General features: G+C 44.6%; 2 protein-coding genes across 2 annotated transcripts; one reads left to right on the top strand and one right to left on the bottom strand.

Annotated features, from left to right (window-relative positions):
* The first annotated feature begins 1,499 nt into the window (after positions 1 to 1,499).
* On the top strand, positions 1,500 to 4,261 carry tmem101.S (transmembrane protein 101 S homeolog). Its single transcript, NM_001096275.1, is given in 4 exon segments — positions 1,500 to 1,635; positions 2,858 to 3,038; positions 3,130 to 3,276; positions 3,613 to 4,261. Coding segments are annotated over 4 exon segments (768 nt in total). The 5' UTR covers positions 1,500 to 1,504; the 3' UTR covers positions 3,922 to 4,261.
* A 2,271-nt stretch (positions 4,262 to 6,532) lies between these two features.
* Positions 6,533 to 12,063, bottom strand: LOC108702180 (N-acetylglutamate synthase, mitochondrial-like). Its single transcript, XM_041578761.1, has 7 exons — positions 11,308 to 12,063; positions 10,868 to 11,130; positions 9,543 to 9,756; positions 8,682 to 8,862; positions 8,275 to 8,446; positions 7,937 to 8,119; positions 6,533 to 6,911 (listed from the first exon to the last, which is right to left on the bottom strand). The coding sequence occupies exons 1-7, from the start codon at positions 11,623 to 11,625 to the stop codon at positions 6,767 to 6,769; spliced, it is 1,476 nt and encodes a 491-aa protein (XP_041434695.1). The 5' UTR covers positions 11,626 to 12,063; the 3' UTR covers positions 6,533 to 6,766.
* Positions 12,064 to 12,342: the final 279 nt, after the last annotated feature.

Genomic DNA, 12,342 nt, shown 5'->3' with positions numbered 1-12,342 from the left:
ACAATATCACTTGAAATGGTCTTTTTAGTCGTACAATTAAACGATCGTTTGCGGAAAAGCTCGGTCTTACGATAATGAAAAGATCTTTTAAAAATCTTAATGTTTATGGTCACCTTAAGTATTGTCATTGCTAATTTTTATTCCTCATCTTTCTATTCACATTCCAGTCTCTTATTCAAGTCAATGTATGGTTGTTAGGGTCATTTAAGCCCTAGCAACCAGACTGCTGAAATTACAAACTTTAGAGCTGATAAATAAAAACGTAAATAAGTCAAAAACCACAAATAATAAAAAATAAAAACCAATTGCAAATTGTCTCAGAATATCCCTCTCTACATCATACTAACTGTTGATTTAAAGGTGAGCACCCCCTTAAAGCAGCCTTGGGTAGGACATTAGACAGTGCTCATGGGAGAAACTAGGCCTGGAAATTGATGGGGGTGCCCAAAAAACAAATGGGGCCCAGAGGGAAACTGACGCTTCTGATCAATTGCTAATTCCCACATTTTAGGGCCAGTGGGGTCCGTTTTGGATTTAATAAGTATATTTTATATTTACTGTTTTAGATTCTATAAATATTCACTATAACATATTGATATTAAAGGATAAGTCAACCTTTAAAATAAGTGAATGTAAAATTGATGAGGGGGCTTTTCTAAGGATTTTTGCAATGTACATTCATTATTTACTCTTTTTTAATTCCAAGATATTAAGGGATACATGTACTGTTAATATGAATGAATTTTGTTACAACAGCACCACCTGCTGGTCAGTTTCCCACCAGTCTGACCAGCAAGTAGTCAAGGAAGTTGTCAGGAGAAAGAAAGAGGCTGATGTTCTTCTGCGCAGGAAAGATGTGAGAAAGGTTTCTAATTGTTTTCCTGAGCAGAAGAACATCAGAGCAGCCTTCTTCTTTCTCCTGACAACTTCCTTGACTACTTGCTGGTCAGACTGGTGGGAAACTGACCAGCAGGTGGCGCTGTTGTAACAAAATTCATTCATATTAACAGCACATGTATCCCTTAATATCTTGGAATTAAAAGAAAATAAATAATGAATGTAAATTACAAAAGTGCTTAGAATAGCCCCCTCATTAATTTTACATTGACTTATTCTAAAGGTTTATTTATGCTTTAATACACAACACCCCTCCCCCCTCAAACGTGTATCCTACTGCCTTTATTTATTCACACACATACTAACACCCTTGCCAATAACACAAATAAACTCTGCCAGGAGACACACATAGGAGGGTTTGCTGGGGGGGAAAGCCTATAAACCATTTCACAAGGAGGGTGGTTGGCACCAGACAGCTGCACTAGTGGAGGGCGGAAGTGAAGAGTTTGGTTGGCAGATATCTGCACTAGCGGAGAGCGGAAGTGACGAGTGGGTTGGCAAGGCAGCTGAAAGAGCAGGGGCGGAAGTGATGAGGTTGGTTGGCAAGGCGGCTGAAAGCAGAGGGCGGAAGTTGGCTGTCGGAAGTGATTTGGCTACAGGAGAAACAATGGCGGTGAGTGGTCGGAAGCGGCTTCTGCAGCTGGTGACACGGTTCGGAGTTCTGCTACTGACCCGCTGCCCGTTCTGGTTCTGTTTTAGTCAGCTGATGTTGTACGCGGAGCGGGCCGAAGCCAAGAGGTAGTGCGCGTGCGTCTCCCCCAACCACAGCCCCTCTTCTCTCTCATTGTCTCATTCTGTCTCTTGCTACGGACACTAGGGGAGCTGCTCCCTGACAGACTCCAGGGACAAGATGTGAGGCAGTATGGCAGCTCCCACACTAATACTCACGTACAGCCTGTGACTGGAGGATCAATGGGAGACATACGGGTCCCCTCCTCTGGACTTTCCTTCCTGCTAAAAGGCAAGGGAACCATTCAGTCTCTGCACTGCTGCTTCTGACTTGTGAAACAGGGAAGCAAAAGTCACCTGATGTGCAGAGAGGGGGCTGACTGCTGCTACATTGATTCTGGAGTCACAGCCAGCAGTGCAGAGAATATAAAGAGCAGCTACAACTTTCAGTAACAATTTACATCCACTGAGCAGAATTAGTGAATAGATATTGGAAAGGTAATTAGACAATTGTGCCCCCCCCCCAGCCAGGGAGTTGCAGCATCATCACATGATCTCTCCAGTTTAGTCACCCCGTGTTTGAGGAATCCACTAATGAGCCCCCAGTGCACCCCCCTGTGTTAATATTAAAGACAATTTTGCTGAGGGACGTTTTCACTTTAATGACAACGAGACTTCCCTGGTGGGGGGGGGGTTTCCACTTGTGGCCCCCGAGGAATGTCTGTGCCGCACCCCCCCCAGTGACACCCTCTGGATCAGCCCGTCCCTGCTGTAGCCCCAAATGTCAGGGTTCTTACCAGTTTGACTTGGCACCTTCATTCTACACTTATTGTCAGTGTCCCGAAGTGGTTTCCCTGGGGGGGGGGCAGGATTACTTTGTTCTTATGCACAACCCACACATCCCCCCCCTTTATATTAGCCTTTAGTATAATAAAGATGGGTTTATGTTTTGTGTTTATATTCCTTTCTTTATCCAGCCTCCAGCTTTCTGATCGTTGGGGTCGCTGATCCCAGCAATGATAAAAACACGACTGCGAGGCTTCCAATTTCTAGTTGTCCATGCTCTGTGGCCTCTCTAACTGACCTCACAGCTCCTCCTCCGACTCACAGCTCCTCCTCCGACTCACAGCTCCTCCTCCGACTTACAGCTCCTCCTCTTGACTTTACAGCTCCTCCTCTTGACTTTACAGCTCCTCCTCTTGACTTTACAGCTCCTCCTCTTGACTTTACAGCTCCTCCTCTGATTTTACAGCTCCTCCTCTCACTCACAACTCCTCCTTTGTACTTGCAGGAAGCCTGACATTGCTGTGCCCTACCTGTATGTTGACCTGGCCGTGGCTGTTGTTTGCGCCAGTTTCATGTCGTTTGGGGTGAAGAGACGTTGGTTCGCACTTGGCTCCTCCCTGCAACTTGCCATCAGCACCTACGCGGGTCACATGGGAGGACATGTTTATTATGGCGACTGGCTGAAGGTAATCCAATTATTTGTGGGTTCATATAATCCAGTTATTCTCCTCGTGACGTATCAGTCCCCCCCAGTAGTTACTTGCCCTTGTTCCGCAGGTGCGGATGTATTCCCGTATCATCGCTGTTATTGGTGGATTCCTGGTCTTGGCCAGCGGCGCGGGAGAGATTTACAGACAGAAGCCGCGCAGTCGATCCTTACAGTCCACGGGGCAGGTCTTCCTTGGCATTTATCTCATCTGTGTGGTAAGTACAAGTATATGGGGCAGTTTTCCGCTAACAGGAGCCTCTTCCTCCCTTCCGTCTTTGCGCAGTAGTGTTAAAAGCTGGACTTTAATGAAAAAAAGCAGGAGAGTTGGGAGGAGAGGAGATGATAGTTGGCAGGAAGTTGGAAAGAGAGTTGGGAGGAGAGGAGAGTTGGGAAGAGAGGAGATGGAATTTGGGAGGAGAGGAGAGTTGTTAGGAAGTTGGGAGGAGATGAGAGTTGGGAGGAGATTAAGTTGGGAGTTAAATGGACGGTAAAGTCATTTTTGAGGAAGAATAGTGAGCTCCTCAGTGACACTAATTCCGTCCTATCCCCAGGCATATACCCTGCAGCACAGCAAAGAAGACCGACTGGCTTATCTAGACTTCATTCCCGGGGGGGAGCCTGCCCTGCAGATCCTTTTTGTCCTGTATGGGGTCCTGGCTCTGTCCTTCCTCTCTGGATATTACATACGTTCCACATCCCAAGTTCTGGCCGTGCTGCTGCCCTTTTCCCTGCTCCTCATTGATGGGAACCTCGGCTACTGGCACAGCTCCCGGAAGGTGGAGTTCTGGAATCAGATGCGTTTGATTGGTCAGAACGTGGGCATCTTTGGGGCAGTGGTCATATTGGCCACAGACGGTTAAATTGCAGACTGAGATATGGACAGAAGAGGATCTTCTATTGACTGACTTTGTGAGCAGTTGCAGCCATGTTACACATATGTTGCAGATACTGTATGTTATCATGGCAGCAGAAGCACTTGTGCGTTTCTCCTTCGTTTACATTTCAGCTGTTGTTTCTCATTGGTTGGAAAGCTCTGGTTCTGGAGAAGAGGATCCTGGCACATCATCTGGAACCACTGACAGACCCAGTAGGGGCGTGGGGGGCGTCTGCATCTCACCGCTCCATACGTTTCAACACTATAAACTTTTAAAGAACCTTGAAAATGTCTTTTAAATATATAAACACTAGGAATGCGTCTGATTTATTGTTCATCCTCCACATGGATTCATAGAGACTATACAGAGCATCTCCCCTGTGCATGGATCACTGCTGTAATGATCTTCCCTTGTTATCAGCACCACAGCTGAATGGTGTCTGTGTGTGAACTTCTTCTAATACACGTTATACAGGGAACTCTGAGTATCACTCTAGTATTATAAGGAATAATGTACCCCCTACTGTAAATGATAAGGATATTAGAAGTCACTGAGGGGTTGTTCTGTGACCATATAAAGGCACAAGGCTGCAGGCTGAGTTATACAGGGAACTCTGAGTATCACTCTAGTATTATAAGGAATAATGTACCCCCTACTGTAAATGATAAGGATATTAGAAGTCACTGAGGGGTTGTTCTGTGACCATATAAAGGCACAAGGCTGCAGGCTGAGTTATACAGGGAACTCTGAGTATCACTCATGTATTATAAGGGATAATGTACCCCTACTGTAAATGATAAGGATATTAGAAGTCACCGAGGGGTTGTTCTGTGACCATATAAAGACACAAGGCTGCAGGCTGAGTTATACAGGGAACTCTGAGTATCACTCATGTATTATAAGGGATAATGTACCCCCTACTGTAAATGATAAGGATATTAGAAGTCACTGAGGGGTTGTTCTGTGACCATATAAAGGCACAAGGCTGCAGGCTGAGTTATACAGGGAACTCTGAGTATCACTCATGTATTATAAGGGATAATGTACCCCCTACTGTAAATGATAAGGATATTAGAAGTTACTGAGGGATAGTGACTTCGTAGTGACTTGAATAATGAAAAGTAGTAATAACAAATCTGTAGCCTAAAAGAGCATTTGTATTGATATGGGGTCAGTGACCCCCATTTGAAAGCTGAAAAGAGTCAGAAGAAGGCAGCAAATAATTAAAAAATTGTAAAGAAAAATGAAGATCAATTGAAAAGTTGCTTGAATTTGGCCATTCTATAACATACTAAAAGTTAACCTGAAGGGGAACCATCAGCACCACCTGCTGGTCAGTCCCTCTGGCTGTAGGATCTGAAAGATATAAATTAAGAGGGGAAACAATCGTTCTGATGTTGTTCTTCTCAGGAAAGAGATCAAAAAATCCAGATGGTCCCTTTCCTGAGCATTTTTGGGACCTGACTAAAGCTTTAGGATTCCTGGCCTACATCATACTAAAACTTCATTTTAAGAACTGCCTTTTAAAGGGACACACGTTCATCTCACTAATCACATGGTGAGGGCATGATCTAGGTAGGATTAGCGTGGGGTCAGGTCATGACTAGGATATTCCCCAAATTGCTTTATGGAAACTTTACCATGTATTACACAGATTAGTTGTTTCATAAAGTTTATTATTTCTTGGTTTTAGGATACTAAAGGTCAGACTTTTAACTAAAACCACAGATTCATATGTTTATAGTTTAAGACAAACAGTTTTAAAGCATTTAACTGTAAAAGCAGCAATTAAATAGTTTAAATATACAGACATACATTATTTCAAGTTCTAGAGGAACCATTGGCAAGTGCCAGATACGCTCCTGAGGTTATAACAACGTAGCTACAACCAAGAAAAAAAGAACAATATGCAGAAGGGAAGATGGCCTGAGGGGGACTAACAGTGGTGGTAGCAGTGACCAAGGATCATAGAGGGTCCAACGTGTTCTTGACTGATGCCGCCTTCCAGCTTCACCTTTCCCTTCCTTGAGGAGTTTTGAAAAAATATTGTATTTTTGTACATGAATGTCAATGGCTTGTGAAGCAATGAAAGTGGAGAAACTCCCCGCAGCCAATATCGTAGACAGTGTAGAGCCGAAGTTCTGCTCATAGAATGTTCTAATTAACTAATTACGCCTAGTTCTGAGAAGATCGCCAAACTAAACGATTCTGCAAAGTAGAAGATCAACTGCAACCAAAAGAGGGGCCTCATCTGAGAAAATGTTGAGTTTTGAACCATAGCCCACACTTTAAGCACTGACAAGGCGATGTATTGAGTTTATTTATCCACTGGGAATTAGGGGTCAGTGCAGGCGCTGTCACCATCATCAGGAACCACCTGCAGGACTCCCCTATTTATAGTTCTGGGAAAAGGACTACCGTGTGGCCTTCAGAAGGTCTCAAATCTGCCTGAGCAGGAGAAACTGTGGCCAAATAATGCCATGAACATTGTATACTAAGTTGAGATGGGATGTGACAGCCGTACTTTCTGGCGCAGGAAATTGTGCCCATTAAATACCATGACATGTCTACCCTGATTCTCTTCAGTAGGGTCTTCTGCTCTTCATAAAGTTCAATTACCATTCTGTGAAATTGTTTTTTGAGGTGGATTTTAGTAGATTCCCTTCCTTCTTAGCCACAAACAAGCTGATAAGCGGAATTCTCCCATCAGAAGCCAAGTTATTACTTAGTAGGCAGAGAGCACATTTTCATGAGCTGATTCAGTTGGGATGGTGGGATGAGGAAGCTGGGAAACAGATGTTGATGTGAATCCAACACTGGTGGCTTGTACTCATGATATTTGAGGTTTGCAGAAGGAATCAGGAATACTTTTTGCATGGTTTACGAGTTCGTAAGAGTCCCTGATGTCTGAGAGTCCCAGCCAAAAGAATATCCACTGCTTGTTTGTAAAACTTCCGTCGCTGTTCTTAAAGTACCTGCAGAAGAAGAGAAAATGTGGTTCACTATAGAAATATTCCTGGGGGTTTTTGTCCATAAACAGGAGATGAAGAAGAACATTGAAAGCAAAAGCCTAATAAACATGCACTGAGGAACCTCCACTCTAGGATGGCTCACGCTCACCGCTCTTGACCGGGCAAAGTGTTCAAGGACCAAACAATTAACTATGGTTTACTATAGCTTGGAACTGCAATGTGCAAACTAGATTCTATTTAGAAAATCGGCACCTAAAGACCATTGACTAAGCCGGAGCATAGTGGATGGGAGAATAGGGGAAAGGGAGGTTGCAGAGGGCAAGGTAAGAAGAGTTTTAATGTGTAGGCCATTGGATGCTGGTATTTTTTTTTAGCATTAAGAGCATTATATGTGACTGCAGTTATCAATGGTTTTACTGTGCCAGTTTCCCATTCTGGTCATTGACCTGGAGACTGGGAGGTGGGACTGCTGGAACGGCTCTCCAACTTGGCACCAGAACTTAGTGCAGAGTCACAAGCCATGTAATCTGCGGATTCTTGCAACATGAGCACACAGAACAGGTCACATCGCACGTCATGTCTCTTTCTCTGATAAAGAGAAACACCTCCAAGAATTTTGTTAAAGAGACAATATACTGTACAATCTGGCCTGGAAAGGATCATTATGGTGCAAAAGAAAACCTGTGGAACAGCTTACATTTGCACTGTTTTATTTGCACTTACTCTCCCTTTAAATGGAAAACTGACGAAGAAACTATGGCCCAACAGTTGGGTATAAGGTTACTAGTTATGCCCGGCCAAATGGGGCTGTAAATGGAACCCTCCATAGCAGAGACAACTCAAAATATTCCACTGTACTAGGTAAAATCTTTATGTGAAATGCCTGATGAAAAGAGTCTGAAATAGTTCCCCAAATCACTGCAAAAATGGGCTAGGCAACTATGTTGTTACCTTCTAACTTACCAATGGGGACACCCTCAATATAGTTTTCATACATAGACTTGAAGTGACAGCGCGCCCACACTCACCATGGATTTATCAGATTGGTGACCCTCGATCTCCAGAAAAGGGTTTTCAAGTCTTGTCTCACGCACTCCCATAGCATTTGCCCAGAGCCTTGTCCCTGTTGGCCAGAGCTCACCACAAACTTATCCAGATATGGTGTTCCTCCCAATACTGGCTCCTTGGTAATGATGGCGGCTGCGTTGTACCTGGAGGAATGTTTGTATTAAGTCATTGATAGGGCCTTGTCTTATCTGCTTTCTCCCTCCCGTTAAAGATTGGTTTAACTATGGTTTAATTATTGGAGAACATGTGCTAGTGCAAAGTATGGATATGTGCCCTTCTGTAGGACCCCATTGCTCACCCTTCAGACAGGTACACCGAGTGCAGCCTGGAGGACACACTCTTGATATAATCTTCTTTCAGTGGTTTCTGGAAGGACCTGTTCACCAGCGAGACCAACTTCTCAGTATCGATGTCCTCCAGAGATTCATATCGCAGCAATCTTTCTGCGTTTTTAAACAGTGTGCCAGATCCTAGCCAATAAAAACACATACAAAAGGAGTCAGGAGAACTTCGTTAACCCAATTTAGTGCATTTCCTACTTCAAATTCAAGTATAATTGGCTGCATCTAAAACAGCTGCAGTTGGGGGTCATATAGTGATCAGTACAATCTTCAGCTTGCATTATGGTGACCTGGAGTTACATTCATTATAACCTCAGCTGACCAAAGATGGAAAGACCTTTCATCTTTGCAGTTAGTCCTTTACCTTTATTGCTGAAAAGCTCACAGAGCAGGGTGCGGGCAGAGGTGATGACAGCGGACGAGCTGTGGGGCAGGCGATTGAGCAGGTCCACGATGACAGTCACTTGTTGCCTCTGCCTTTCGCTCATCCATGTTGCATTCCTCATCAGTTCCAAGTCAGAGGGCAAGTTCACAAGACCAATGATCTGTGGATAAAAGCAAGGTCAGGCCTGTACTTCTGAGCAACCCCCAGACCCCATGTCCATGTCCCATATGAAACTCGGTCTAGTAACCCATAGCAACGCGTCAACTGCTAACTTTGACTCTGTAGTTGAACTATTGTAAGTAATTATGTGATCGGTTGCTGTGGGTTACTGGAGTGCAGGACCGCCATCAAAAATCGCAGGGCCCCATACCACAAAATTTCCTGGGCTGCGCCCCCCACCACACAGTAAAAAAATATTGGTGGCTAAGGTTCCCACATGTTAATAAAAAATAAAAATTGGTGGTCAGGGCCCCCCATAAAAAATATTGGTGGCTAGGACCCCAAATGAGAAAAAAAATTGGTGGCCAAAATTGGTGGCCAGGCCCCCCCTATACATACATTATAAGAAAATTGGTGGCCAGGGCCCCTTAAACTTCCATGCCTTCCTGAAGTCAGCAGCTCTCAGAAAGATGGGGGGCCCGGCTAATCAAGTAAGTGTGGCGTGGCTGGGCCCCCCTTACCCTCGGGGCCCCCTACAACTCTCCCCCCTGTCCCCCCCTGATGGCTGCCCTGCTGGAGTGGGAATATGTTTTCCCATTTTATTACATAAGCCTATGTTTTTGGTCTACATTTTTGGTCTGTACATTAAAGGATGAGGTCAGACAGGGAAATTTTTCTTACCTTTTCGCTCAGGTCCTTCAGTCCCCCCGCTGTGTTCAAGAAGATGATCTTGAGCGGCTGTAGAGCACGAGCAATACTGGCAGTTACGTCTAAAGAATCCAATAGGACGGAGCGGCCGGAAGGAGTTTCTCCAATGGGGCATATGATGGGGATATTGCCAGAGTTCAGGCACCAGGTGAGCAGTTCTGTGTCAACGGATAACACTGACCCATAACTGGAGGCAAAGGAGACAAACATATTTAATGTTGGTTCACTACAGGACTTGAGAAAGAAAAGCTGGTGCCAATGACCTGGTTCTGTTTTAATGGATTTAAGAGTCACTTTGGGGAGTTTTTACTTCCAGGGTTCGCCCCTACAGACACCACTGATTTGTACTTAGTGAACTTCAGCTTCTACCATTATTGACACCATGTTCCTTAGTGCACCTGAACCTTCCGGGGATAGACCACACTGTACATGATCCATCTTACTTAAAGGGATCCTGTCATCGGAAAACATGTTTTTTTCAAAACACATCAGTTAATAGTGCTGCTCCAGCAGAATTCTGCACTGAAATCCATTTCTCAAAAGAGCAAACAGATTTTTTTATATTCAATTTTGAAATCTGACATCGGGCTAGACATTTGTCAATTTCCCAGCTGCCCCCAGTCATGTGACTTGTGCCTGCATTTTAGGAGAGAAATGCTTTCTGGCAGGCTGCTGTTTTTCCTTCTCAATGTAACTGAATGTGTCTCAGTGGGACCTGGATTTTACAATTGAGTGTTGTTCTTAGATCTACCAGGCAGCTGTTATCTTGTGTTAGGGAGCTGTTATCTGGTTACCTTCCCATTGTTCTTATGTTAGGCTGCTGGGGGGAAAAAGGGAGGGGGTGATATCACTCCAACTTGCAGTACAGCAGTAAAGAGTGATTTAAGTTTATCAGAGCACAAGTCACATGACTTGGGGCAGCTGGGAAATTGACAATATGTCTAGCCCCATGTCAGATTTCAAAATTGAATATAAAAAAATCTGTTTGTTCTTTTGAGAAATGGATTTCAGTGCAGAATTCTGCTGGAGCAGCACTATTAACTGATTCATTTAAAAACATTTTTTTTTCTCATGACAGTATCCCTTTAACTTTCAGCAAATCCCTTTAGGGGTCTTTTAGAGAGACCTCAGGTGGAAGTACAAGAGAACAAAGGAGCACAAAGCACCCCTATTCTGCACCCTGAAAATCTGGTGTCAGGTAAGAAGTGCATAGCTACGGTTGAAGGCAAAGAGGACAGATGAACATACTGGCAAATGGCATGAAGACAGAGAAATGCACTGTAGCCATTAGGCCTTACCTGCCATCTTGTTCTCGGGCGGTGAGCACAGATCCTCCATTGAATAAAGGCAGTGCAGTGCCTGAGCTGGCGTACATGGTGTTTACAAGTGTCTGGCAGTTTTGCACCAGCAGGGACTTGGCATCTTGAGAAGACGGACGAATACGATATGTGCTGGGCTGCCCCATTATCACCAGTGGCTTCATGTCCATCCGCTGGAGGAAGGAGAGGGCAAAGGCTACGCTGGCCAATGACCTTTTGCAGGTGAACACATTTTCATCCACCTAAGAGAAAAAACATAGGAGCAGATGAGAAGCTGAGGGGTAGTGCACCATAAAATTATGATTTGGGAACATTAAGGTGAATGGAAAATGTTGACCAACGCAGAAGCACATTGACCACAGTGCCATGGTCCTTAGTCTACCAATGGATATCTATACTTTGTTTTTCAGTCGACTCACCTCAATTAAGGCAAAAGCCTTTTTGTAGTTAGAATGCAGCTCCTGGAACTGAGCCAACCAATGGCGTGCCTCTCTGGGCGTCCCGCCGCACTCTTTCAGGAAGAGTCTGATGTCCCTTTGCACCAGGGATCGGTCAACCATCGATGCACCGCCAGCTTCGTAGAAGGTTTCATCTCGATCGGGCTCAGGTTTTGGCTCCTCGTGGGCAGGGCGAGCTCTGATTCTTGCCTGTTGATGGAGAGATGATCTACCGGCTATTCTACTGAGGAAGCGTCGGGCACAGGGGGAAAGTGTAGAAAAGCCCTTCACTATTGCCATGGGTAAATTCTGAAGCCTCTGCCTTGATCTATAATTTGTCCCTAATTTCTTTATATCCCCCTCAAATCTGTTGTGGGATCGCGTGCTCGGGAATTGTAGACTTTTTTCACTCCTGTTCTCACTTTTTATTCTTGCTTTGGCAGCCGAAGGCCATTCCTGACATCACAGGGGTGTGACTTGGCTTCCGGAGAGGAACGTTGCTTGCCAAAGATGAAGAGCTTCAGGGCACGCAGAGAAGAAATAAGAGGAAGAGTGTGGTCTTGAGCAGATAACTAGCCTCACCTAAAGGAGAACTGTAAGATGAGTTGTAGGAGAAGCTTGAACCCTTCAAGGAGATGATGGAAGGAACCTCACAATCTGCTCTGTGCTGCTTTAGGATAAATATGAGCAGTAGTAGAAAGAGCTGACTATTCAATTCTGGTCGAATTCCCCCCTCTCTCTATATATACATGCGACATGATACAATAGAAGGGAACATTGCATCATATAAACAAATAGTCTTGTGCAATTAAATCATCTGATGTAGGGACATTGCTAAACAAACATTCCCGCACAAGTACAAGTAGGGGTGATGGGGGGGGGGGGGGTAATTTTTAGGAAAGAAACAGATGATACAAGGATACAGTCTGACGGACCGGGCACTGACATTTCAGACATTATTAAATGTATATTTATTGATGGCACTGGGCCCCCCTGCAAAAGAATCTTTGGTTGGAC

Source organism: Xenopus laevis, chromosome 9_10S (genome assembly GCF_017654675.1).
Source record: "Xenopus laevis strain J_2021 chromosome 9_10S, Xenopus_laevis_v10.1, whole genome shotgun sequence".
Taxonomy (NCBI): domain Eukaryota; kingdom Metazoa; phylum Chordata; class Amphibia; order Anura; family Pipidae; genus Xenopus; species Xenopus laevis.
Note: the sequence above shows the minus strand (reverse complement) of the source record. Positions and strands in the feature narration are given on the sequence as shown.